We start from the raw sequence: 27,697 nt of genomic DNA on the forward strand, positions 1-27,697 counted from the left end.
TTTTAAACAGGTAAATCAATTTAAATTCTGCATTGCACTTTTGAATTTCATCTCCTCATGAAAGTACTTTGAAACAATCTCTTTCTTGGACAACAGATGTACACTGGCTTTTGGTGCACAATGTTTGATGGCGATCTTTTTCTGTATATGCATGTATGTCTGTCTGTGTGTGCGTGTGTATGTATTTCTGTTTGTAGTTTTAGGTGAATGGAGGGTGACACATTGTAATTTTTTCTTGTAAATCCCAAAATTTTCTTTTTTCTTTTTTCTTTTTTAAATTTAAATATTGGTGAAAATTAATAATAAATCATAGGTTTTCTCTCATTCCCTTCTGCATTTTACCTGGTAGACCCAAGGGCCTGTTTGTTCCATTTAATGAGGAATTGATGAAATCAACTCGAGGTATTTCATATGTCCTATGCTTTCAAAAATAGGTAAATGAGATTTGAGACTCTTGTTTCAGTTTTAGAAAATTTCTTGCTTCAATTTGTTGATGGTGTGCTTCCCATCAATTTGGATCTCACAACTGTTCTTTGGCTGTTTCATCAATCAAAGATATGTTATCTCAAAAAAGATTTTGTAAAATAGTTTTTTCTATATGATTTTGTTTTAATTAATTTATTAAATTTAATCTTTTCTATATGGGTTTCGTAAGGACCACACAAACACAGTGGGTTTTGAGAAAGGCGCATCGGTGATATTGGATGATTCATGGTTCTCTAAGGACATCTTTTTGCATCGTCTGAGCAAGGTAGAATTCTTCTGCTGTTTGAACATATAGAAATGCTGGGAAGGTTCATAGTAAGGCTGATTGAAGAGGAATTTTGGGAGAAAAGTGCAAGCATTGCTCACATGTGCAAGATCCAGGTTAATGATTTGCTTAGGTTGGCAGACAGTACCAATCATCTATATCCAGCATGCACATGTGGCATACCTGATGAGTGAACCTGTCTTGTGATGCCTGGTGAATGGCCAGGATCTCTTACATGTGTACAGTGAATCTCCTCTTTCATATGCTTATCTTCAGCTGTATAGATGTGCATACCAGTTTTAATCATTCGAAAAAATCAGAATCAAATCTGAAATCATACAGGTAGCAAGCCAGTCAAGTTTTATGCATAAATTACTGTAGCTAAGCTTGCGTTTGGCTACACCAAATATCATGATATTTTTCATCTAATTAGACTAATTAACCGTCAAATTTCATGATATTTAGTGCAATCAAAAGCACCCTACACTGAAAATATTGAAAATGGTTCAAAAGACGGGCGGATAAGATTCATTGACTTGTTTGAGTGCTTTAAAGCTTGCCCAGTTATCAAAAAAGCTACTTTTCTTTTCTAATGCACAATTAGATTTCATTTAATTTCAGGAGTTCTTTTCGTTGGTCCTAGAAGCCCATGTCGTGGACGGTGATCTTTTGTCCTGGGTGTGTATACTGATGCCTTCTCTCGCTCTGTGTTTCGTCTTCTTGTTTTTGAGTGTCTTAATGGCTAGGATTGATTTTTATGGACACTATGTAAGTGAACCTTGCAAGGAGCTCATGGCTTCTACATGTCAATCTGCCACACATTTGTGAGATCCAAGCTACTCAATAAGAGGGTCCCATTGTCTAAATGCGATGGCCCAAAAGCCTTTCTGTTTTAGAAAGACAAGTTAACTAAAGGATTTCTAAAGATTTTGCTGCTGCATTGTTGATTAAAAGAATAATGTAGTTTTTTGCTGATGTAATTGGATATTGGCAATGTGCAGCTAATTCATAAGAAGATCAAAGACTGCAAAGGAAGGCATACAACAGCAAGACAGCAACTTGGAAATCTATGGCAAGATGCAAGCAGTGTTCATAGAAATGGACAAAAGCCCCGCTGTAAGTTTTCTGCTCATGAAAGAACTAGTACTAATAATACACCTGAATGCTTCTAATTTCTGCGTATTTAAGAAAATTATAGAAATTCTTACCTGTCATTACCAAGTACTTAGGGATTAGAATGGCTAGTTTTGTGGCTCGACAAGAAGAAAGACAGTATGCATAAATTCATCACTAGGTTTCTCTACCATCATTGAACACACCCAATCTTTGGGTAGAATAGATCTGATTGCTCAATGGGGATGAAATAGCCACTTGTGAGAAACATATTTTTATTGGAAAATGGAAGGATCATATACTTGTAGAAGGTTCAATCAATATCAATGATTTCATAAACATTAAAATAATTCCTAGTTATAAAGGTTGCCTAGTGCATAATATAAATCATTAATTCACAAAGAATTATAAGCTTGCATCAGTCAAACATACTTACAGTGGATGTTCTGGTATTGGAGTAAATGTCAGGATAGTTGGATGCTAATGAAAGGTGCCTTTAGATTTCACCGTTACTGTTACATAACTGCCGATACAACACACCTTGGCTCTAATCACAATGGGCCAATGACCCACTGGTAGAGTACATTGTGTGATTGTCACCACTAGGTTGTGGCAACTTAATGATGAACACGTAGCATACATCCATGCTGATTCTGGACTACCTGAATCATGGGTCTCCCGGAACACTTAAACTGTCTAAATCTTGCCAACCAAATTTGGACCGGAGACCATAATCTTTTTGAACCTTCCATTTCACAATTTTGATGGGCTTGGTTGGGTGCTTGTGTGCCACATGTACAGTGGATGAGTTGCCACAATTTTTAGTTGGAGCAAAGTAGATTGTTCAACATTCCTTTTCTTTTCTTTCTATCTTTTGTGTGTGTGCACATTTGAGTGTGAATGTGTGTATTTTGAAGGTCCATGAAGCTTGGGAGGCGGCATCAGAAAGTGGTAGAGCAGATGTTGAGTTGATTCTTGGCAGTATGACTCTTCTAACTCCAGATGACATGTTTGATTTGTTGTTAGGGTCTTCTAGCCACTTCTAATTTATCTCCATATAACATTTTTAAAAAGAAGGAAACCAAAGAGGAAAAAAAGAGAAGAAAATATATTCTATATCAGCATGTTGATATCATGCAAAATTTCATGGGGACTAATTGAGGTGACAAGAAAGCCTGCCAATTCTAAATCCAAAATGGTTGAAATGCTTGCAAGTATCCTCACTATTGGGTTTCCTCTGTGAACATGTGGGATATAGCCAGCTGAAACAAAAATAATAATTCTACTTGTAAGATCCTCACTGTTGTGTTTCCTCTATTGTATCCAATTTTTCCAATATTCACTCTAAAAGAGGCAAATTAGATTGCTGATTCTCTTGCCAGATATGGAGTGATAAGAGGGTCACTTGTCAGCTAATCCAGTTTTCTATCTTTTGTTTGTTTTTTTTTTCCCCTCAAACCTTACTCGTCCCAAACATTCAAATGTGGCATGCGTGTGTGAGATCCTAGCCATTTGTCCATTTGTTAAGTGGGTCCAATCATGTATGTTTCGTGGTTGCCAATTCAGTAGTCAGGTAATAAGAAACACATGTATGTAACATGTGTGCCCACCAAGTGACTAGACTGGCCTGATTTTCACAGGTAGATGTTGATACTGCATAACTGATGAACAGTAGGGATATAGCATATACATGCCACATACCATATTGGCATGTCTGGAGATAGTAAGATTGAGAATCCTACTATACCATTAAGTAGCCTTCACATTTCTCACTCAAATTCCAAGGTGGTTTTTTTTTTTCCTATTATCAGTTTGTTTTGTTAGCGGCAATTAATCAACTTACAAAGAATTTGGCATGTAAATGGGCAAAAGACAATATAAGGACAAATTGTGTGACACCTTGGTATATCAAAACCTTGACATGTGAATGGGCAAAAGACAATATAAGGTAATGGTTGTTAGGATTGTCTTTATAATTTTTTTCAGGGGAAGCTACCAGGAGGATAAGAAATAGCTGTGAAATGACTTTCTAGGAGTTCCAGACAAAGCTTAGACAAAGCTTAGAAGAGTTTGAGAATGAAGTTATATTGATTGCAAAACTTCAACACAGGAATCTGGTCAAGCTCATAGGTTATTGCATTCAAGGCGATGAAAAGATGCTTCTTTATAAGTACATACCCAAGAAAAGATGATGTCTGTTCCTTTTTATTTTCAGCATTATTGTAATTGATTCATTATTGAATGAATGATTATGCCGGTGGTAATTGAATGAATGATTACGTAGGTGGTAATTGAACGTATGAATGAATGATTACGCAGGTGGTAATTGAATGAATGATTATAATTTTTTTAACATGTAGACAATTGCTACGGATATTTACCGTAACTGGTAATCTAACAACCGTAGCTGTTATTAATTCAGCTTATTGCTACGGATCCGGCACAACTTTTAGCTACAAATACTATCCGTAGTTGTAGGTGCTTTTCGCTACAGAAATAAGTGCTATGGATTTTATCTGTAGCTATTGTAATCTATGGCTACGGATTTAATCCATAGCCATAGGTTTTAGACCTATGGCTACGGCACCTACGACTACGGTCGTGCTACGGATAAAAACCATAGCCATAGGTCTTTAGCTACGGTTTTAATCCATAGCCTTTGCCCCTTTTTCTAGTAGTGACATTTACCGATTTCTTATGATGAGTTGGAAATACATCTAATGAAAAATGGATTCGATCCAAGATATAGGGTTTGGAACATGCATGGTGAGCATGCATCACCTGAGTGTACTGAACGTGCATCAAGTTCCAAACAATGCCATAGTGTCCCAAACTTAAATGACGTTCACAACACGATCGTTCAAGAACTTGGTGGTAATAACCTAGATAAAGTTGTACAGGATGAGCTGAACGTGACCCCTGTAGTCGAAGGTGAATTTGGGGAAAATGAAGGTAATGATTTTGAAGCAAATCTACAAGAAGCAATGACTGAGTTATACCCTGGGGTAGAAGATTTCACCATGATGACTTTCATTGTATGGCTTTTTAAATTAAAGGTGAACCATGGATGGAGTTAAAAAAGCTTTACAGAGCTCCTTCAATTACTAAAGAAGGTGTTGCTTCTGGTAATAAGGCTCCAACTAATACCTACCAAGCAAAGAAGATCATTACAAAGTTGGGTCTTGATTATGTGAAGATCCATGCTCGTCCAAATGACTGCATCTTGTACTGGAGAGAGCACGAGATGAAAACTAGCTGTCCAACTTGTAAAACTTCTAGGTTCAAGACAGAAATAGATGATGACAGAAAATAATTTCAAGTACCTGCCAAGGTGTTAAGGTATTTTTCATTAACACCAAGGATACAAAAAATGTTCAGTGTGCCATGGTTGGCGAAAGAAATGTCCTGGCACTCAACCAGGAAATTGTAATATGAAAAGATGGAGCATCCAGCTGATTCTATTGCATGAAGAAATCTCGATGACAAGTATACAGATTTTTCAGCTGAGCCTTGCAATGTTCGATTGGGTTTGGTTACAGATGGGTTTAACCCATTCAACACTTATAGCACTTCATATAGTTCATGGCCCATTATGTGTGTGACGTACAACCTTCCACCAAAACTTTATATGAAACCTCAATTTACTATATTGACTTTGCTCATTGTGGGACCGCAACAACCGGGAAATGATATCGATGTTTACTTACAACCATTGATTGATAAACTTCAAGACTTATGGCAGAAAGGGGTCATGACGTTTGACGCATACCTTGAAAGCAATTTCAATATGCGTGTAGTTCTGCTCTGGACAATCCATGACTTTCCAGCATATGGTAACATTTCCGGTTGTAGAACCAAGGGTAAATATGGTTGTCCTGTATATGGTCCCAACATAGATTCCTTGCAACTCAAGTTTGGAAAGAAACATGTTTATATGGGCCATAGACGGTGGTTGTCAATGTTGGACTAGGCTAGAAAGGACACAAGTGCTGGCACTTATTATAAGAAAGTGGAGATACGATGACAACCAATCTGTCTGGACGGGATTGAGGTTGAAAGACAAACTGCGAACCTTAATATGCAATGGGGGAAGTCTGGGAAGAAGAATATAAGGGGTATTGATGGAGGCTGACAAGAGCTAACCGATGACGTTGAATCACCGTGGTTCTTCAAACGGTATATATTATTTGATGTAGAGTATTGGAAAGATATTCCCATACACCACGACCTTGATGATATGCATGTCGAGAAAAATATATGTGAAATCCTTGTTGTTTTGATGTTGAACATGCCTGACAAAATCAAGGATGATGTTAATGCATGCAGGGACCTGAAACGGTTGGAAATTAAGAAGCGTCTATGGCTGAAAAAGAGAAATGGAAAAATGTTTCAGAAATAAGGTCCTTTCTGTCTAAGAAAAGAAGAGAAAAAGCTTTTTATCCAGACTTTGCATAATCTGTGTGTTCCTATTAGTTTTAGTGTGAACTGGAAGACCATTGTAACGGAAGATTACATGGATTTAAAGGGAATGAAGTCTCATTCTTATCATGTGTTGATGCAACATCTACTCCCGGTTCTTATCCAGCATGCATTCAAGGATAGGAAGGTTATTCGTCCTATAATTATAAGCTTTTGCACCTTCTTTAATGCCTTGTGCTCGTCAACCATAGACCTTCAAATGCTAATTACTCTCAAGAGGGGCATGGCTAGGACGTTATGTCAGCTTGAGATTATATGCCCTCTATCAATATTTGTCATGATGATGCATCTTACCATCCACTTGGCCTACGTGGCTCGCATATATGGTCATGTATACTATCAATGGATGTATCCAATCGAAAGGTACGCTATGAGCTTAATAAGAATAAATAGGTGAAACGTCTAAAGTTGCATGTATATGTAATGTATCATTATTTTTGTCAGGTTCATGAAGACATTCAAGGCTTATGTCCGTAACAAGATACAACCTGAGGGTTGCATTGCAGAACAATACATCCAAGAGGAGACGGTTATATACTGAAACCAATATAGAGGAAAACATAAAACAAGCCTCTTGGAAAAGCTGGAAAAATGTTTTAACGGAGTCATTCCAGAACCATAAAAGTTACAAGAAATTGTTGACGATGATTCTAATGATGACAATGTTGGTCTAGTAGGTTCAAGTCAAAGTGTCATCCTAATGGGTATCGAATATGAACAAGCTTGTACTTGGGTCATGAAGAGTCATCCCAGCTATGATGCGTGAGAAGGGTATGTACTTTTAGCTCATATGAACAAGCTTGTACTTGGGTCATGAAGTGTCTTCTTTACTTTAGGCAATTTCAATATAACATTGGTATCAAATAAGCCACAGAAAATACAAAGATTTCTTGCAGCGATGCTACAGGAGGACCAAGAAGGTGCCTACCAAGGATGAATTCATATCTTGGTTAAAGAGACAAATAGAGTTCAACGAATCTAACGAAGAAGAATTCAAAGACATAGTGAGAGGACCTCTAGCTTTTGCTATGCAATACAATAAGTATTGTATTAATGGTTTCCTTTTCATCACTAAGGAATATGAGGAGAATAAAACGAACTAAAATAGTGGGGTTATGATAGAGGGTATGACCACCTTCCGATCTAGTGCTGAGGATATAAATACAGTGGATGAAAATCAACCTTACTATGGAGTCCTTCATAGAATTATCAAATTAGAGTACCATACAGGGTATAAGCCTGTCCTATTTAAGTGTGATTGGGTGAAGGTGACACATCATGGTATTTCTGTTAATGTCGAAGCAAATCTGAGAATAGTAAATTTATCTAGTCTTTATAATTCAAACAAAGTGGGTGACGAGCCGTTCATTCTCGCGGAGCATGCCGTATAAGTTTTCTACTCTAAAGATCATAAAAATCCTAAATGGCACATGATCTTGGAGGTTCCAAAAAAGATTTTGGCAAAGAGGAGACATGCCTTCTATCAGAATGATTGAAGGTTGTAACTGATGCTGATGTAGGACCTGATCTCACCACCTCAGCAAATGCCGATGAGTTGATATTCAATGAACCTGAAGAAGTCAGTGTTGTAGTTGAGAAAACAAAAAAAATAAAGTGAACAAGGAGAATCTATTGAATTATTTGTATTTTTAATCCATGTAATAAAATGATATATATTGAAGGAAATATAATGAAGGTATGGATAATATAGTGAATTGTTTGTACTTTATCTGTTATCTAAATTATTTCTTAACCATTAGTGTTTTTTTTTTAGCATATAAATAAGCACATTGATTCACAACCAGAGGCATTGGGTGCAAATGCGAGCAACACCAAAGGTAATAAGATAATTCTCATTAATTAGATATGTAGATTTCATTTTTCTTATATATTAGCGGTAATCAACGATGTTTATATATAAATATTATTCTTTTTTATGGAGATGTGCCAGCTTCTTCTTCATTTAGAAAGAGAGGCCCTACTAAGGGTGCTTCTTTACATGTGCAACTTGATAGGAAAAAAGTCCTTCAGACGAATGAATTGGGCAACCGAATGAGGACAGTCCTAATCGCAAAGACTTTGCATCATATATTGGTGTCTTAGCCCGTGCTCATATCTTGATCATATACGAGGACTTTTGCCAGGTGCCTTATGCACACATTCAAAAGGTCATAGAAACATTGTCACTATTTTATGAGTTTGAGGATTAAAGTTGGGATGCAGGTGTTTAGTACATAACACAACGCATCAATGAAACATGGAGAAATTATAAGAAAAGGTTAACTAAAAAATATATAAAAAACAACAATCTTATAGTTGTTAGAGATAGTCCTGCCCCCCCAGGTGTCCCTATGGAGGATTGGAGGATCTTTGTGGATCAACACAACACTGAGCAATTCAAGAGAGCAAGTGCAAGGAATAAAGTTAATCGGGCAAAGCTAAAAGGACCTGCGTGTCTTAGGAGGCACAGCATGGTTGTTACTCGCCATCAGATGGTATGTATCTAAAGATAAGTATTATAGTTTAAAATTAAATTTAATTTTGATCTAATTAACTCTATTAATGATATGTATTTGAACGATATGTTATATGCCAAAGGCGATGGAGAGGAATCTTACCTCTAATGCCGAGATAGGTAGAGGTGATGTCCACTTAAGAGCCCATATGAGCAAGGACAAAGTCGTCCAGTGTCCTGACCTTGTTGTAAGTGCACCCCTCCTACCACTAACTAGTACCATTATGAAATGTTATTATATAACTTTAAATTATTTTACATTCATTTGTATTAATTTTGTCACAATAAAAACTAGATGAGCTTTATAGTAGTAATCCTGCTTCTAAGATGACCGGCATTGATGATGCCCTTACACAGGTACTAATAAAGTTTTAAAATTACTTGAGTTTCATGGTAATTATGAATTTCTTAATAACTTAATTTGCAATGTGTTACAGTTGGTTGGTTCTGACAGTAAAGGGCAAATGTGTGGTCTGGGTTGCTTGATAAGCAAAATAAGACTGAAGAAGTCAACCCCTGCTCGTTCAAAGCTACATAATATGGCAAAAGAAAAAGAAGGCCTAGCGCAGGAGATATTAGAGATAAAGAAATCATTGGTTGATATAAAGTCCTGGGTGGGTATGCATCAAGAGGCACTGTCTAGTCAAAACCTCTCATCACCACCAATGGCTAAATCTACTCAGGCATCATCGGTATGCAATTATAATTTCGCTAATGTAATAAGCTTACAATTATATTATAAATGTTAACAATACCAATACCATTTTATATGTGTACATGTAGCCAGATACAATATATATCGATAAGAAATCTGAGTTACTTGGTTAGGGCTTACATGGTGTTGTTACTCATGGTCAAGTACACGAAGTTAGTCCAAATGCAGTTGTCCATTGTAAGCCATTAGCAGAGGGAGCTTTTGTTGTTATCCTGACTAAGATTATACACCCTGATGCTCCTTTGTGGAAAGAAGATGGATTCGCATCTACACTTGGAGAGGCCGGTCCGGGATCACTTGTGCAATGGGGGAAGCAATCAATGAGATTCCAATAATTTGAACAAATATAGTACTATATAATTGAACATATAGTAATTTGGCTTAAGTGGGTTTTGGTTGGGGCTTACATGATGCTTTTTTTTTGCTTAAGTAGTCACTCTATATGATGTTTGGCTTGCTTTTTTTTAGTACTCTATAGTTCATCGATATTTATAGTCTGCATGAATTTTGCAATATATATTTGAATATATTTATAGTCTTAGGCTCCATTTGGTCATCACATTAGTGTTTATGAATGTAAATTTATCTCAAATTAAATGGAGCTTAAGCCCTTTTTTAACTCCGCCAATACAACTCCTTGCATTGCCAGTCCCAAGCCCGGGTAAAGGAGGAGGGAGAAGGGCTTCAAGGTGAGTTTTATCTTCTTCTTTTTTTTAATTTTTTGAAGTTGTTATAATTTTTGAGTTTATTTTTGCTTGTAGGCTGGCAGATTTGCTCGCATATGTTGGTGTGTTGCCTTACAATTCTCAGAGGTACTCATGAAACTTAACAGGATCATTGGCCTATAAGTTCATTCATGTTAGATCTAATGATTTTACATTCAGTAGATTATGATGTCAATGGGATCACCTGGTGATGGGAGTAGAGGACTTTAATGGGCTGAGAAAATTCCTTGATTAGAGATTGGATATTTCTTGTGAGAGAATGTATTGGATGAAGAAACAAAGGATGCTCAATCAGAAAAACATCATTCTTTTGCTCAGACCAGCAAATGACATCTCTATTATTGGATGATCATAGCCATCGAGTCGGTGGATTGAAAATGGGCAATTACATCCAATGGTCCACATTTAACAGATGGCCAAGTGGATTATTAGGACATAGGAGGGTGGATTTTATGGGCAGTGCAAATTACTCAATTGGAAATTGGATACTTCCTCTTGTGAGAGAATGTAATGAATGAAGAAACAAACAATTGTCTACGACCAAAACAATGCTCTTTTGCACATTTTGCAGCCCACAAATCATTCATATAGTGGGACGCACTATGGATGGGTCATGTTCAAAACCACCCACCGTTGCATGTTCCTATCATTCAACTGGTGGATATTTTCTAATTGAATGTGAACTGTTGTTATATGGTTTTATCAATTGACCTAGTTCAAGGCGTATTCCATATGCAAACTACTTTATTTTTGCGCATTCATGATTTGTTATTATTCTAAAATGATTAAGTTTTGTTTTCTTGCAGGTTGTGCCTTATGAATGACCTGCATTGAGCAAAGGGTTTTTACTTCCACAAGGTATATTTTTATTTCTTGGAATACATGTGATCAATTTTCAAAATAACACAATGATGGTTTATACTTAGGTCTCATATTCTCTACAACCATAGCAATTTTGTCCTCTCATTTCCAGAATATACAACTTGGTAGAACTAATAGAGACTTTTGTTTTCTAGGTCAAATAGTGCACACTAATTCTACGTCATAGAAAGTTACATTTATGGATTTCATTGAAATAGTTATATTTCTCTCCCATTGTGGACACTATTTCTTTCTTTCTTTCTCGCATGAACTGTGTTGCTGGTTGAAATGAGTCCCTATACAAAGATTTCAGGCTGGTCCACGTGATGCATGGCTAAGATGTCCTACAACGATGGCAGGTTAGCAAGCATGGCTTGTAGTGGTGCATGTTTAAAGCTATTTGGGAATCAGATAGATCTGTTTAGAAAATTAATGGCCACTTACAAAATATTTTCATTGATGGAAATGAAGTTCTTGCTAGAAGTTGTATTTTCATTGATGTTGGCACTCTGTTTTTGAAAATTCTGTTTGGTCATTTTAATGGTTTTGAGAAATCGAAACCCATGTAAATAGAATAAATATGAAATCTAATTGCAAGGACAATGGAGAACTCCCTAACTAAAATTTCTTATTTCAGGCACTTGTTGTCCTCATGCATGATATGGGTCCAAAGTGGGAGCTGATAAGTGATGCTATCAATAGTACCCTGCAGTTCAAGGTGAAGTTGTAGTTGGATCTTTTTCTTTGGTTACACTAGGAGCACAGTAACTTATAGTGATCTAAGGGAGCTAGAGCATTTTTTGAGTATGGAGCATAGTAATTTCATATTATTTACGAATTACTAGAATATGAAGGACAACTTATTAAATGTGCTGACGCACTTGGCCGTAATGAAAATGATACTATTTAATAGTTAGAAAATGAGTTTCCAATGGTGGAAATCTAAGGAGCAAATTGTATGCTGAATATTTTCCGATAGAAGTGTAATATGAAGAAATTATTACAGTATTTTTAATGTCTGTTTAAAGTCTTAAGCCTCACATTTATTAATGTCTGTAACTTGCAGTATAAAGGTCTCAAACACCGAGTGTTTGAGTGTTCCTTGGCTGACCTTCAGGCTGATGAGGATCAGTCCTACAGGAAGATCCGTCTTAGAGCAGAGGATATCTAAGGAAGGAATGTCCTCACAAACTTTTGGGGAATGGATTTTACAACTGACAAATTAAGATCGCTGGTCCATAACTGGCAAACCTTGATCGAGGCGCATGTAGATGTGAAGACGATAGACAACTACACCCTGAGAATGTTTGCATTGGATTCACCAAGAGGCGCCCTAACCAAGTTAAGTGAACCTGTTATGCCCAGTCAAGCCAAATCAGACAGATTTGCAAAAAAAAATGAGGGAAATCATGGTTAACCAGGCAACGTCCTGTGATCTCAAGGAGTTAGTGCAGAAGTTCATCCCTGAGGTGATTGGAAAGGGGATCAAGAAGGCAACATCCAGCATCTATCCTCTGCAAAATGTCTTCATTCGGAAAGTCAACATCCTTAAAGCCCCAAAATTTGATCTTGGCAAGCTGATGGAGGTTCATGGTGACTACTCGGAAGATGTCGGAGTGAAATTGGAGGGGCCAGCAGATGAACCAATTGCAGAGGCGAAAGCTGAAGTTGTTGGCGCTTAACGTTTAGTATTTTCATTTTCCCTTTTTATCTTCAATTTTCATGGAATGTTTGAGGATTTTGTTTTAGTGGATGGGGAATTTTGAGAGATGACAATAACAAATAGACATGTAACTGTGGTGCAAATATGGTTTCTGCAGCTGTGGTGTAGATATACATGTAACTGTTAAAATTGAAAGTGCAGACTCCACACCAAATCTGCATTTTATCATTTCTGCATCTGATCAGGTAATCAACTTAATCATTCTATTGCCAATCTTAAAAAATGTTGCTAAGTTTAACTTGTTGATTTATCCTTGCACATCTCTGAGACTTGAAATGTTTTGACACTACTGTTTAGTTCAGTACATTGATTTAACTTCTTAACGGTTGAACCTCTTTATCATATTTTATAATTCTCAACTACTGCAGCTTGCATCTAACATGTCTCATGTCCTATTCTGCTTCCTTTTAAAGAGTCAACTTCAGCTCTCTTTATTGGCCAATACCCAAGTGTTGGCAAAATTTTCTTTATTTTCTCTAATAGCCAAGAGTCAACTTTCTTGAAATATACACACAGATTACACCATTATCGTCATATTTGTGGATCGAAATTCTTTACCTATCCAAAGATTGTGCATTCGATGGTACATTAATGTCTGTTTTGAGTCAATGTGTGCCGCATGTAGATTTTCTGAGTATGGAGCGTCATACGCACCCTGAGTATCATATATCTCCTCACAAGTGAAATAAAGAAATGATCCCTTACTATCAAAGCAAAATAACTTATATTACTCTTAGTTGCACTGGGTCACTTTGATAGCACAATTCATCGATCTAATCTGTTCAGTGATCAATCACAGATTCAATGAGCTACTATGCAAAAATCACAATTGCGAACCTTGCTGGGAACAAAACTCTAGTTCTGCCTATGCCTGCATTTAACGTCATCAATGGAGGATCACAATTTTATGAACCTTGCTGGGAACAAAACTCGGTATGCATCTTCTTCTTCTTCTTCTTTTTCTTTTTAAATTTTTTTTTTTTTTTTAATCCTGAAATGGTTTCACTATCAACCTGAATTTTGCATCAACCTAAAATTTGGTTGGGTTTGGTTGCGTTGCATATAGAGGAAGTGCAAAGATAGGGTTACGATCCACACAACAATGGTAGCAGATTTTCTATACATTAAATACCATTGAAAATACTTTTGCTGATTTTCTAAGGAACAATGGAATAATGGAAGTTGTTGTTCCAAACTGACAGTTGTTGTTTAAATATATCTTAATGCTGTTGTTGTATAGAATAATGGTAGCAGATTTTTAAAGTGTGTGGAACAGTTGTTGGGGTTTGAAAGGTTTAATTGAACAGTTGGTGAAGGGTTTTGCAGATTTTCAGAGAGAGATTTGAATTCAGCTCTGTTCTTTTGCTCTTTTTTCTTGAATTTGAGGTTGGGAGTTTGGAATTTCAGGTCCTTAGGGAGAGCGATGGATTTCGATGTGATTGTCAGTCTTTCTTCATGAACTGGAAGTGGGTATTTGAAATTATGGTTTTCTTTTTTTCCAATAGAGATTTGAATTTTAAATGTGTTGCTCTTTACATGTGAATCTGATTTTCTTAAATCTGATTTTCTTCTAACATCTTTCGTACTACATATGGGGTGTTAAGAAGCCTCAAATCATGAAAAATTCTATCACGATCTTGTCGAATGTAGGTCTTGGGATGGCCACGTTCCAAGTGAGTCCATTGCATTTTTAGCTCAATCTTCAAAACACACAAACACATTTTCAGCCTCTTACGTATAATGTCATAACATGCAATTTCTTCCATTTAGTATGATGAAATTGATTTTCAACCATGTGCAATATGCTTTTGGATCAAAGTGAAGTTGAGAATAGGGTGTTAGTTGATGGCAAATTGATAACCAGTAGAGGTACATCTATGGAGTTTTCGCTTGCAATTGTTGAGATGCTATTTGGCTGCGAGAAGGCATTGGATCTTGCTGCTAATGAGAACTTTAAATAGACATATAACTATTATGTTGGCATTGTACTTTTGTGAATGGAAATGAATGATTGTATATGATTGAATGAATGAATGATTTTGTTTGCTTGAATGATTTAGCCATGAAGTATTTATCTATTTTACCTTATATGACTTATCAGGGTGTACTACAATTGTGAGAGCTACCATTATTTTTGAAATTTTTTATTAAAACAGGCATTAGCTATGGATATTAACCGTAGCCCTTTACCTGAAAACCGTAGCTCTTGCTAATTTTAGGCTTTTGCTACGATTCTCATGCTACTTTTAGCTATAGATATAATCCGTACCTGCATATAATTTAGGGCTACGGAAACTATTGCTACAGATTTAATCCGTACCTATTGTCAATATAGTTACGGCCAATAACCGTAGTTGTTTATCTAAAAACCGTAGTTGTTTCTGCTTTAAGGTTATTGCTACGGTTCTTGCGCTACTTTTAGCTACAGATATAATCCGTAGCTGTAAATAACTTAGCACTACAGAAGCAATTGCTACGGATTTAAACCGCATCCATTTTATATACGGCTACAGATAAGATCCATAGCCATAGATTTTTGACCTATGGCTACGGCATCAATGGCTATGGTCGTGCTACAGACTTTAACCATAGCCATAAGCCTTTAGCTACGATTTTTATCCGTAGCCTTTGCCCAGTTTTCTGGTAGTGGCAAGTTGATTTTCAGTTGAACATAATCAAATGAAATAATTTTATCTTCCACTAATTCACAAATGTAATGATATCCAATGTCAATATGATTGGTTCGTGAGAGATGGATGGGATTCTTAGAGAAATTGATTTCTCTAGAGCTATCATAATATAGTACCATAGTATCTTGCGCAAATCCATAATCATTTAACATTCTTTTCATCCACACAAGCTGAGTGCATGCATTTTCAGCTACAATATATTTAGCCTCAGGTATGGATAGCGATACAAACTCTATTTCTTACTATGCCATAAAACTAAACAGTTCCCGACAAAAAAACATCCACCACTAGTAGACTTTCGATCATCTGTATTCCCAGCCCAGTCAACATTCATATAACCAGCTAATTGGACATTAGTATCATGTGGATACCAAAGGCCTAGATTGTTTGAGCTTGCGACATATCTCATAATTCGCTTAACAGCAATTAGATGAGATTCATTAGGATCTGATTGATATCTAGCACAGATACCTACGCTGAATGCTATATCAGGTCTGCTTGCAGTTAAATATAATAAGCTACCAATCATACTGCGATACAACCTAGGATCTACACTCTTACCTATTGCATCCTTAGAGAGCTTAAGAGTCGTACTCATAGGAGTATTAAAGTTTTTGTCATTCTCACATTCAAACTTCTTAACCAAGTTTAGAGCATACTTGGTTTGAGAAACAAAAATCCCGTCTTCAAGTTGTTTCACTTGTAGACCTAAAAAGTAGTTTAGTTCTCCCACCATACTCATTTCAAACTCAGGCTTCATCAACTCTGCAACCTTAGTAGACAGGTTAGAACAAGTAGAGCCATAGATAATGTCATCAACATATATTTGAATAATAAGTATGTGATCATTATGTTTCTTTACAAACAGTGTCTTATCAACACTCCCCATTATAAAATTGTGACTTAGTAAAAACTTAGTGAACTTCTCATACCATGCCCTAGGAGCTTGTTTTAAACTGTAGAGTGCCTTTTTTAGGCGATAAACATGATCGGTGTATTTAGGGTCTTCAAAACCCTTAGTTTGTTCTACATATACTTCCTCATATAAATCACCATTCAAGAAAGCACTCTTGACATCCATTTGATAGATTTTGAAAATTTTGAAACAAAAAATGGATATGAATGATCTGATAGATTCAAGACAAGCTACTGGGGCAAAGGTTTCATCATAATTGATGCCTTCTATCTGAGTGTACCATCGTATAACCAGTCTTGCCTTGTTTCTTATAATATTTTCTAATTCATCAGATTTATTTTTAAAGATCCACTTAGTTTCAATTTTATGTTTATCATTAAGTCTAGGAACCAAATACCATATATCATTCCTTACAAATTTATTCAGTTCATCTTGCATTGCTACTATCCAGTTTTCATCAGTAAGCACTTCTTTTACGTTGGTCGGTTCAATCTGGGAAGTGAAGCACACATAATTACATATATTTTCTAATTGTCCTCAAGTGTGCACACCAGTAAGAGGGTTCCCAAGAATTTAATCAATTGGATGGTCTTTAACTGACCGCAGTTTAGTGTTATTTTGACTGGCTGAAGAATCTAGTTTGTCAACTATAGAGACTTCATCATCTTCTGAACTAGAGACAGGTGTATTCAAGTGATCATCTATAACCACATTATTGAACTCTTGAATAACATGGGTTCTCTTATTGAGAACTCGATACGTTCCATTATTTAGAGCATACCTTAGAAAAATTCCTTCGTCACTTTTAGTGTCGAACTTCCCTAACTTTTCATGGTCATGTAAAATATAGTACTTGCTACCAAAAACTCGAAAGTATTTGACTATGGGCTTCTTATTGAACCACAGTTCATATGCAGTCTTTTCATTTAATTTTCTAGTATAAACACGGTTTATTATATAGCATGCAGTGTTCACATCTTCAATCCATAGATTTTTAGGTAATTTCATGCTTTTAACATAACATTGGCCATTTCTCGAAGCATACGGTTTTTCCCTTCAATAACCTCATTTTGTTGAGGTGTCTTAGGTGTAAAAAATTCATGTGATATCCCGTGATCGCTACAAAACTTCTCAAAATTGTTATTATCAAATTCCGATCCATGGTCACTACAGATTTTAGAAACATTTGATTCCTTCTTAGTTTGGATACACTTGAGTATCCTTTTCACTTCATTGAGAGTTTCAGACTTCTCTCTCATGAAAACTACCCATATATATCTGGTAAAGTCATCCACAATTACCTGAAAATATTTCTTTCCACCTCGACTCTCCGTTCTAGTAGGTCCAACGAGATCCATGTGGAGGAGTTCGAGGGGTTTAGATGTGGCACTGGAATTTACTTTCTTGTGACTACTCCTAGTTTGTTTACCAATTTAACATTCGCAACAAATTTTGTCCATTTTCTTTAATTTGGGTAGACCTCTTATTGACTTGGCTTTGCTCAGTCTATATATATTTCGGTAGTGTACATGTCCAAGGCGTTTATGCCATAATTTGGTCTCATTAGTTTGGACCATTAGCACGATAATTTAAACGAGATAGATTCACTAATTATATAGCAATTCTCAGATGTTCTGCGACCAGTCAATGTCACAGAACCTTTCTCATTAGAAATCTCACATCCTTGATTAGTGAATTTTACACTATATTTATTATCACATATTGGAGAAATGCTTAAAAGATTATGTTTAAGACCTTCTACAAACAAAACATTCTCAAAAGGATGAGGATTATTAAAGAGTTTAACCATACCTTGGCCAATTATTCTATAATTGCTACCATCACCAAATGCGACTGAACCATTAGTCATATCTTTGAAGTGGGAGAACAAATCTTTATCACTTGTCATGTGTCTAGAGCAACCCATGTCTAGGTACCACTTTAATTGACTTGAAGCTTTAAAAGTAATGGGGCAACCAGACAAGTAATTTTAGGGACCCATTTCATTACCATTTTGGGTTTTGGAGCACTGTTGGTATTTCTACACTTATAGTTGTTATAAGCTCTACCATTCGAGTTAGATTTCAGAAGCTCTTTGAGTAAATCCACAATTTTCTCAGCTAAGAGGGTATGATTCTGATTTCTAAAGTTGATATGGTTGTTTTTAGGTTTTGTAGCTTGAAAAGTTTTAGGATTTTTAAAACCATTTTGATTCAAACTTTTTCCTTTTGAGTTGAAGGACACTCTTTTAACAAACTTAGGAGTAATCTAATTTTTTAGAGGGGTATTTTTATCAAAGACCAGAACAGATCTATCTCCAAATTTTCTTGATCCGGTTAGCAATTTTTCTAGTTTAGAATCACTTTGGGCATACCTCCAAGTATCCTTTGAATTCAAGGGAGAAGAGACTTCTAGTTTTAAATTTTCATTTTCTTATTTTAGGTTTTCAACTTGGGACGTTTTCAAATCTAAATCACATTTAGTCTTTTCAAAACAATCAGAAAGATATGATTTTTCTAAAACTACGTTTTCAAAATCTTCTTTTAACCTCAAAAACTTTTTTTTTTGAAGTTTAAGTTTTATGGCTATCTTACAACTTTCCTTGTATAGGGCATTATAGGCATCTTATAAATCTTCATTGTTTTCAGGGTCACTCCTCAGATTTTCATCATAAGTTGAATCACAACTATCTGAGGAAGTGACTCTGGATAGAGTCATTGAGGCCTTGACCTCATTAGAAGATTTGGGTTCAGAATCATCTGACTCAGAAGAAGCTTCAGAGCAAGACGATTTATCCCATGTGGCCAACATACCTTTCCTCTTTGGCTTGTCCCTTTTTGGACACTTATTTGCCAAATGCTTATATTCATGACAGTTGAAGCATTGGCTGTCTTTAAGTGATTTCCAATTTTTAGATTTACTCTTTTTCTTCCTAAAGGATTTTTGAAAATCAACTCTTTTTACTTTTGAAAATCTTATAAAACTTTTTGGCTAATAGTGTTATATCATCCTCTAAATTTTGACAATCAGAATTACTTGCATTATCCTAAGAAATACATTTAGATGACTTTAGGGCTATGGACTTACCTTTAGGAGCCTTAAAATTTAACTCATAGGTTTGTAAAGAACCGACAAACTCTTCAACCCTCATATTATCCGTGTCATGAAGTAACTGAATGGCAGTCACCTTAGAATTGAACCTTTTAGGCAATGAGCGCAGTATCTTTGCACAAACTTTACTTTCTGGGATGTTACCTCTAAGTTCCCACATTAAGTTGACTCTATCATTCAATTTAGTATAGAAGTTCATGAATGTTTCACTTTCTTTCATACGTATTTCCTCAAACTTAGTGGTGAGGATTTGAAGTTTTGACTTTTTGACGATAGTCATACCTTCGTGTGTCATTTCTAAGATATCCCAGGCTTGCTTTGCAGTATCACAAGATATAATTCTTTTGAATTCATCTGGTGATAGTGCGCAAGTAATTGCATTTAAAGCTTTGGCATTGGCAGTACTCTCATTTTTCTGAAGAGTGGTCTATGAATAATAAGGTGTAACTTTAACAAACTTAGTTCCATCAATGCATAGAACTTCAGACGTGGGTGGGTTCCATCTAGTCACTGTGGCTTGCCAAATGCTCTCATCAATGGACCTCAAAAAGATCCTCATCGTAGCTTTCCAATAAGCATAATTGGAGCCATCAAAAGGTGGAGACCTAGTAATAGAGAGGCTATCAAAATTTGTCATATTAAAAGCTCGAGATCGCTTAGCTCAGGAAATAAATCCAAATGAATGAGCTATTAGGCTTTAATACCACTTGAAAAGGTCGAGCTCTAAGTCCTAAAGGGGGGGGGGGGGGGGAGGGAGTGAATAGGACTATACCAAATAAAAAATAAATGCAGAATACAATGATAGATAGTACAATTAAATAACAACCTCAAATGCACTAGTCTTGAGAGGTTGATACAAATTGAGTTCTAAGGACAACCTTTGACCAAAAACCAAGGTTTATAGTAGGGGGGAGGGAGTGAATAGGACTATACCAAATAAAAAATAAATGCAGAATACAATGATAGATAGTACAATTAAATAACAACCTCAAATGCACTAGTCTTGAGAGGTTGATACAAATTGAGTTCTAAGGACAACCTTTGACCAAAAACCAAGGTTTATAGTAGGACAACCTGATGTCTAGAACATTTGTAAGTATCAAAAACTCAAACTGAGAATGAGGTGAAGGAAATAAACTAAATTATTACAACATTCATCACTATACATATATCACAATCATCATCCAAACTCCAAGAATTATAGTGGTTCGTGTGTGTACACCAACTGTTCGCAAACAGCCACATAACTACTCCACTCCCAATATCCACACCCACAGGATTTGGCTTTCACTAAGAAATAAGATTTTCCAAGATTCCCCTAAAAACCTTCACAATTGTGTTTTTCAAATGGGCTTACACAATTCCAAAAACCCCACAATGAGTTTTTCCTGACTGAATCTCACATACTAAAAATGCAAAAATTAAAATTGTACTTATCTGAAGATTCTTCTTCTAATGTAGCTTGGTAGAACTAATTCGATGTAGATGTAGATGTTCAATGTCCAATTTCACAAATGAAATAGTTCTACGTCTAAATGATTTTTAATTTAAATTAACTTGGGGCTAGCTTGATTTGATTTTGATCTTAAAAGGGTGAATCACAATTTCCCTTTTTAATACAATAAAGTTGAATAAAGAGATCACAAAATCAAATACAAAAAGGTATAAAAGGAAACTAAAATGAATAAGTAATGGCTTCACAACTGCAGGAACTTATCTCTCAGAGTGATGGCTTGATTAGGCTTGAAATGAATGAAAAACTCTGAGATTCGTCCTCTATTTATAGGTAAAAATTCTATTCTCTCGACTAGTCTAAGGATCGATTCAACTGGTCGAACCACCAACCAATTTTAAAATTTCTGGCATGATAAAATAAACCCATTACTCGACTGGTCGAGTGGCCTACTTGACTGGTCAAGCAATGCACTCGACTGGTCGAGTGAATAAAAATTAAGTCGCTGGAGTTCGAGTCGAGCCCTATTCAACTGGTCGAGACTGTTCACTGGACTAGTCGAGCAGTGTACACGACTGGTCGAGCCACAACAAAAAATTCTCAAAAATTCTCAACAAATCTTGAACTGGTCAAGAAACTCCTTGGCCTGGTCGAGCTAGTGCCTAGACTAGTCGAACAATGACTAGGACTAGTCGAAGAAAAGCCTATAAACAAATACAATGACCCAAATTTCATATGCAATTAACATGACCTAACCTATGGTCAATCTAGGGCCATTCATAACTTAAATGTGAGTTTGAAACATCATTCGCTTCATTAGAAAGCACATGAAGCTAGACCTCGAAGTCTTGAACTTGAGTTTGAGCTAGAGCTTGTGTTCATGAGACTTTAAGCTTAAGGTAATGATCTTGTAATATGAGCTTGAGTACTTAAAACTTAAGCTAGAGGTAATGATCTTAAACTTGAGCTTTGAGCTTGAGATAGACTTTGTGTTCTTGTACTTGAGCTTGTATTCGATCTTTGGCAAAGTTCTCCAACTTGAAAATGTAGAAGAATTGACGATGACTTGAAGGTGAACTTTTCATTTTATCATAACAAGATACAGACTCCAAGTAGTGTGGCACAACAAAACTTGACAATACCGAGTGCTAAAATTACAACATAGCACTTACAACTACACCGTTTTATCGCAGTGTGTATAGTGCAGTGCACTGGTGTATTGATATATGTTCTTCATAGAAGTTAGAGAATTCACTCGAGAAGTATTCTCCCCCTCTATCACTATAGAGAATTTTTATTTTCTTATTTACTTGATTTTCTATTTTTCTTTATATATTTTGAACATATTTAAGGCTTTATCGTTCGTCTTTAATAGGCATACATACATGTATCTATAGCAATCGTCAATACAAATTATAAAGTACCTTCTATCTCCACAAGTAAGAATGTCTTTCAACTCACATATATTAGTATGCACAAGATCCAATACTTGTGATGATTTCTCAACGCTTGGAAATGATTTTCTTGTCATTTTGGATCATACGAACACTTCACATTTATCATTCTCATTATCAGTGTATGAAATTAAACCATTCTTAGTTATAAATTTTAAGGTACTATATCTTATATATGCTAATCTACCATGTCATAGTGTTACAGATTCAACCATATACGTAGAAGTGCTACTTTCATTTAACGAAAACTTAATAATTCTGTTAAAAGCATATTTCTTTCTGATGAAATTCTCATTCCTTGATAGAATCAGCTTGCCTGACTCATACACTACCCGTATTCTAGGTTTTCGTACAATATCACATGAAACTAAATTTCATCCCATGTCTGGGATGTGCAACACATTTGTCAAGATTACCTTCTTTTTAGAGGTAAACACTAATTCCACGGTTCCTTTGCATACAACCTTCAATCGGACTTCATTACCCATTTAGACTTCCTAACCATTGGCCATAACCTTGTAGGTTTTGAAGGCTAACCTATCATTGCAGACATGTACATTGGGAGCCGTATCATACTACAAACTAGGGACTTTGCCTTGGATCATGTTAACCTCAGTGATCATGGCCACTATGTCGCCCTCCATTATACTTGCTTCTTTCTTTGATTTGTAAAATTGGAAAATACGAGCACAATGTCCAATTTTTCCAAAAACATGACAAGGGACTTTAAACATTTTACTCTTCTTCTGCATTTTCTTGAATTTCTCTTTATTGGGTTTCAGGGAATCGTCCTTTTCTGGATTCTTATTTTGGGTGTTTTCTACTGCATGTACTTTAAACGAGGAATTCTTTTTTTCATCTTTCTTATCGCGGCTGTGGGATTTTTTCCTCAATTCACAAATATTTCTAGATCCATTCCAGCGTGTAGTTATTAATTTTATGCAACAACTTGTTCATGTAGTCTTTCCACATTAGGGGTAATTTTGTAATAATAACCCTGACTTTGAATGATTCAGGAAGATCAATTTTAATAGCTTTAATTTTATCAACAATTAGTTGTAATTCTTTGATTTGGGCAACATCAGTTTATTATCTACCATATTATAGTTGAAGTACCTAGTTATTTGGAACTTGTTGATACATTAATCTTCGGCCTTGTATTTGAATTCTAGGACTTTTCAAAAAAAAAATTACAGATGACATTTGTGTGTATAGATCATACACCCGGTTAAAGAGCACATTTAGTATGTGTCCACAGCACATGAGTTCATCTTCAGCTTATTTATTACGTACAACAATCTTTTCGGGTGTGTCCTTGTTTGTTGCCACAAGCAATGACTGAAAAATTGGATTTAAGATGCAGTAAATCTTTAAAGCCATCAGGAGAAACATTATCTTGTCTTGTTACCTTGTAAATTTGGTTTCGTTGAACTGATCAAGACGAATCAAATCATGGTTCATCAGTTTATGGAGGATATGCCTTCGATTTCCATAGTAATAACACTTTAAGATTATTACAAATCCAATATTCTCAAATTACATATTTGTAATTTCTGTAAAATAATAAAATAAACTGAAAAATATTAAGGATAGGCTGAAGCACGTGTGATCATATTGTCCTTAAAGCATTATTTGCCCCTTCTCAAAGTAACTGAGACTGCTGATAGGTTGCAGACAAATAACTTCTAAGATGGTTTTGCATTCAGCAAGTACGAAGAAACTATTAGTGGCATTCTGTGTACACAGTTTGCTATTAGATTTTAAAAAAAAAAAAAAAAAACTTAAATCAAAAAACTTCCCAAATCAGAGAGAGTCAGAAAAGAAATTGTTGGCTTAGACCACTACACTGGTCTATTTCTCGAGGACTTACTGGCTAATGGCTAATGTTCGTATTGAACCTTACTGGTTTATCAGAGAACACTTAGTTGTTACTGGTTGGATCGTATTAGAGAGTAATTCGAGTGGTTGGTGATGGTCCAATTAACCACCCAAGCTCCGTTTATAGAGGCTAGAGTTGCTGGATGTTTTGGTCTAGGGTCATAACTCCAAAAGACCATTTCTGACTGTTGATGAGAAACTAGCTGTTATCTGGCAATTTTTTACCATTTTGCATGTGGAAATACCAGCTACATGCTAGTTTTTTAGACTCAATGACTAGTCTTTTCTAATTATTGGGCTAGCCACATGCAGCAGTTTCTGTATAGTCTGGTTTATTATTGCATGAGCAGTTACACAACTTCTTAAACGACTAATTTCAGCCCCTATATAAGGCAGGCAAGTCTCTCTCATACTTTGATCCACAACACTCCAACTACCATACCCATAGCCATTGTCACATCAGCTCGCGTAAAGTCGCGAGGGAGCGACCTGTCTGTGACATGTGCGAGTGCAAAGTAAAAAGTACGCCACTAGCGCCTCTACAACTATATTGTCTCACATGCACATGCCCTCGCACCAAGCTCAAGATTGTGCCCATGCTCGAGTCCATGCACGTGTGTTCGTACTGAAACACGCAAGTCTAGGTGCTCCACTGATTCACCAAGCAAATAATAAAGTACTCTACACCAAGATTTTCTTCTCTACTTTCCTATTAGTGACTATCCCCAGAACACCAAAAACCACATTTTAAGAAACATTATATGTATATTTATGTATTTTTTATTTAAAATATTTTTTAATCAAAACATTTTCCACAACAACAACGGTGAGTCCATCCTATGACAAAGATGGGCGGACCTGATTGCTGAACCAGGGAACCTAAGTGAAGGGGTCCACCTGAAAAAGGGCTTGAATCCTGTAAACGCATGACCCGAGAGTGCACTAAACGGCGGGTACGTTGCTACATGGTAGCCATTATTTAGACGGGCGCGGATTGCGGGGTGTGATGACCCTAGCAGCACCGATATTTCTATTTTTGAAATTTCAGTAGTACAGAATAGTCGTCCGGTACGGCTATAAATAGAAAGGAATATAAATTGATTTTATTGGAACCGGAGTCCAGTGTTTTAGACAGCGGCAACAACCCTCGTGGACTTTGGGGCCACCATGTTTTCTGCGACACAAAATCCACTCCGTTCATCAGGTTTACCTCCGTATTTTGACAGTACCTATTAAAAATAAGCCCGTTATAAAATTGAAGTGGGCTGCAACGCAGGGAACAATTAAACATGGTTGGTTTTCCGTGTCGTAGCCTACTGATCTGTGGATGGAGATTGTTTGTTTGTTTTTTGTTTTTTTTTTCATGGTGGGGAAAGCTCGGGGAAGCAGGGGGTTGGATTATTGCATGCCTACTCTCGTAGAAGCGCCTTTTTCAAGATAGTCAGTCAACCAGCAATGGCCGCGATCCTCGTGATGAAAGTGGGGGCCACCGCGATGTTTTTTTTTTTTAAAGAAATCCACCCCTTACCCTACGGACGTGGATTAGCTACGGACGGCTCCAATAGGACCCACCATGATGTATGTGTTGTATCGACACCGTCCATCCATTTGGTGAGATCATTTTAGGGCATGAGCGAAAAAAATGAATCAGATTGAAAGCTCAAGTGAACCCACAACAGAAAACAGTGAGGACAGGGACGCTATTGTTGAAACCTTCCAAGGGCCCACCGTGATGTTTATTTGAGATTCAACGTATTCATAAGTTCACAAAGACATGGACAAAGGGACAGCATAAATATCGGCTTGATCGGAAACTTGTGGCTGAAGTTTTTAATGATAGGTGTTCAATCCACACTGTTTTCTGTGGCAGGGTCCACTTGAGCTTTGGATCTACTTCATTTTTGGACTCATGCCATAAAGTTATCCTGCCAAATGATTGGACGGTGTGGATACAACAAATACATCATGGTGTGGCCACAGAACTCGGTGACCTTAGTTCAGTTGGGAGATAGCTACTTAAGCCGTCCGTAGCCAATCTGCATTCTGAACTTACCATTAAAACATCTCAAGGGTCCACGGTGCTATCGAAAATCGGTTATAAGGTAAACCAAAAACATGAAAATAGTAGTAGACTGATTCAAAACTTCTGTATGGGCCCATTACTGGGCCACGTGTGTTTCAACGATAAGCATTTAATTCCCATGGTTTCCTACGGTATGGTCCACTTGAGTTATGGATCTACTCATTTTTAGGGGTTGTGCCCTAAAATAAAAATAAAAATAAAAATAAAAAAATAAAATAAATAAAATTAAATTAAATTAAATTAAAAAAAACTTTAGTGAAACTGGTGGATGGAATAGATTTTGCAGAAACATCATGGTGGCCCTAAGTGTTTGAGCAGTGGTCATTTAATCTTCATTTATGCCTGTCACGTAGCCCACTTAAGTTTTATAGATAGGCCTCAATTTTGGGGTCATGCCCTTAAATGAAATGGACATATAGATTTCTTGTAAATATAACATGGGCACCATGACTGTTTCAGCTTGCTGAGTTCAATACCCATTGTTTGTTTTGTGGCCCATTTGACTTTTGGATTACCTATTTTTGGCCCACCCACTAAAATGACGAGGTGAAACTAGTGGATGGGATAGATTTTTCAATGGCCCCACAAGTTTTTTACATTTCTAAATGCTCGAATGAGAGAGAGATAGAGAACACCATGATGGATCCAAGTTCTTCAAAAGGCGGGCATTCAATACCCATTATTTCTTACCTTGTGTTTGACTCCAGTTTTAAATTTGTTTCATTTTTAGGCTCACCCCCTAAAATGATCCGGTAAAACTAATAAACATAGTGGATTTCTCATATGTAGTGGGTGTTGAGTGTTTTAACAGTGGCTATTCAATCTCCACCATTTACTACTGTGTGACCCACTTGAGTTCTGGATCTACCTCATGTTTGAGCCACCCTTAAGGGTGGATTTATCACAAACATCACAGTTGGGCCAACAATGGTGGATTCAATTATGGAATGGGTGAGAGAGAGAGAGAAGGCGACAGGTGTTGCGATAGATTTCATTCCCATTTTTACAAGTGGGACCCACAATGATGTATGCAGTTTAATTTATCCATGTTGTCTATCTATTTTGCCAACTCATTTTAGGGCATGGGCCAAAAAGAAGGGAGATTCAAAGCTCAAGCGGTCCACACTGTAGGAAACAGTAGGAATAATGACATCCACCATTTAAACCTTCCTACAGGCCATCGTGATGTTTATTTGCCATCTGACCAATTCTTAAGGTCACACCGACCTG

General features: G+C 36.4%; 2 protein-coding genes across 2 annotated transcripts; both read left to right on the plus strand.

The window, feature by feature from the left end:
• Positions 1-1,742: 1,742 nt before the first annotated feature.
• On the plus strand, positions 1,743-3,912 carry LOC131248638 (tropinone reductase homolog At2g29260, chloroplastic-like). Its single transcript, XM_058249004.1, has 3 exons — positions 1,743-1,867; positions 2,782-2,845; positions 3,689-3,912. The coding sequence occupies exons 1-3, from the start codon at positions 1,829-1,831 to the stop codon at positions 3,814-3,816; spliced, it is 231 nt and encodes a 76-aa protein (XP_058104987.1). The 5' UTR covers positions 1,743-1,828; the 3' UTR covers positions 3,817-3,912.
• Positions 3,913-12,232: 8,320 nt separating this feature from the next.
• On the plus strand, positions 12,233-12,931 carry LOC131249964 (small ribosomal subunit protein eS1-like). Its single transcript, XM_058250680.1, has one exon. It carries the CDS (start codon positions 12,557-12,559, stop codon positions 12,839-12,841), a length of 285 nt encoding a protein of 94 aa, XP_058106663.1. The 5' UTR covers positions 12,233-12,556; the 3' UTR covers positions 12,842-12,931.
• The last annotated feature ends 14,766 nt before the right edge of the window (positions 12,932-27,697 follow it).

The sequence above is a fragment of the Magnolia sinica genome, chromosome 6 (genome assembly GCF_029962835.1).
Source record: "Magnolia sinica isolate HGM2019 chromosome 6, MsV1, whole genome shotgun sequence".
NCBI lineage: Eukaryota > Viridiplantae > Streptophyta > Magnoliopsida > Magnoliales > Magnoliaceae > Magnolia > Magnolia sinica.

Excerpts from the sequence above, each read along its gene's own strand:
- LOC131248638 (XM_058249004.1), top strand. The coding sequence starts at position 1,829 with ATGCAAGCAGTGTTCATAGAAATGGACAAAAGCCCCGCT. Across the intron at positions 1,868-2,781 it reads AAATGGACAAAAGCCCCGCT|GTCCATGAAGCTTGGGAGGC; the intron begins GTAAGTTTTCTG and ends TGTATTTTGAAG. Across the intron at positions 2,846-3,688 it reads TGTTGAGTTGATTCTTGGCA|CGGCAATTAATCAACTTACA; the intron begins GTATGACTCTTC and ends TTGTTTTGTTAG.
- LOC131249964 (XM_058250680.1), top strand. The coding sequence starts at position 12,557 with ATGAGGGAAATCATGGTTAACCAGGCAACGTCCTGTGATCTCAAGGAG.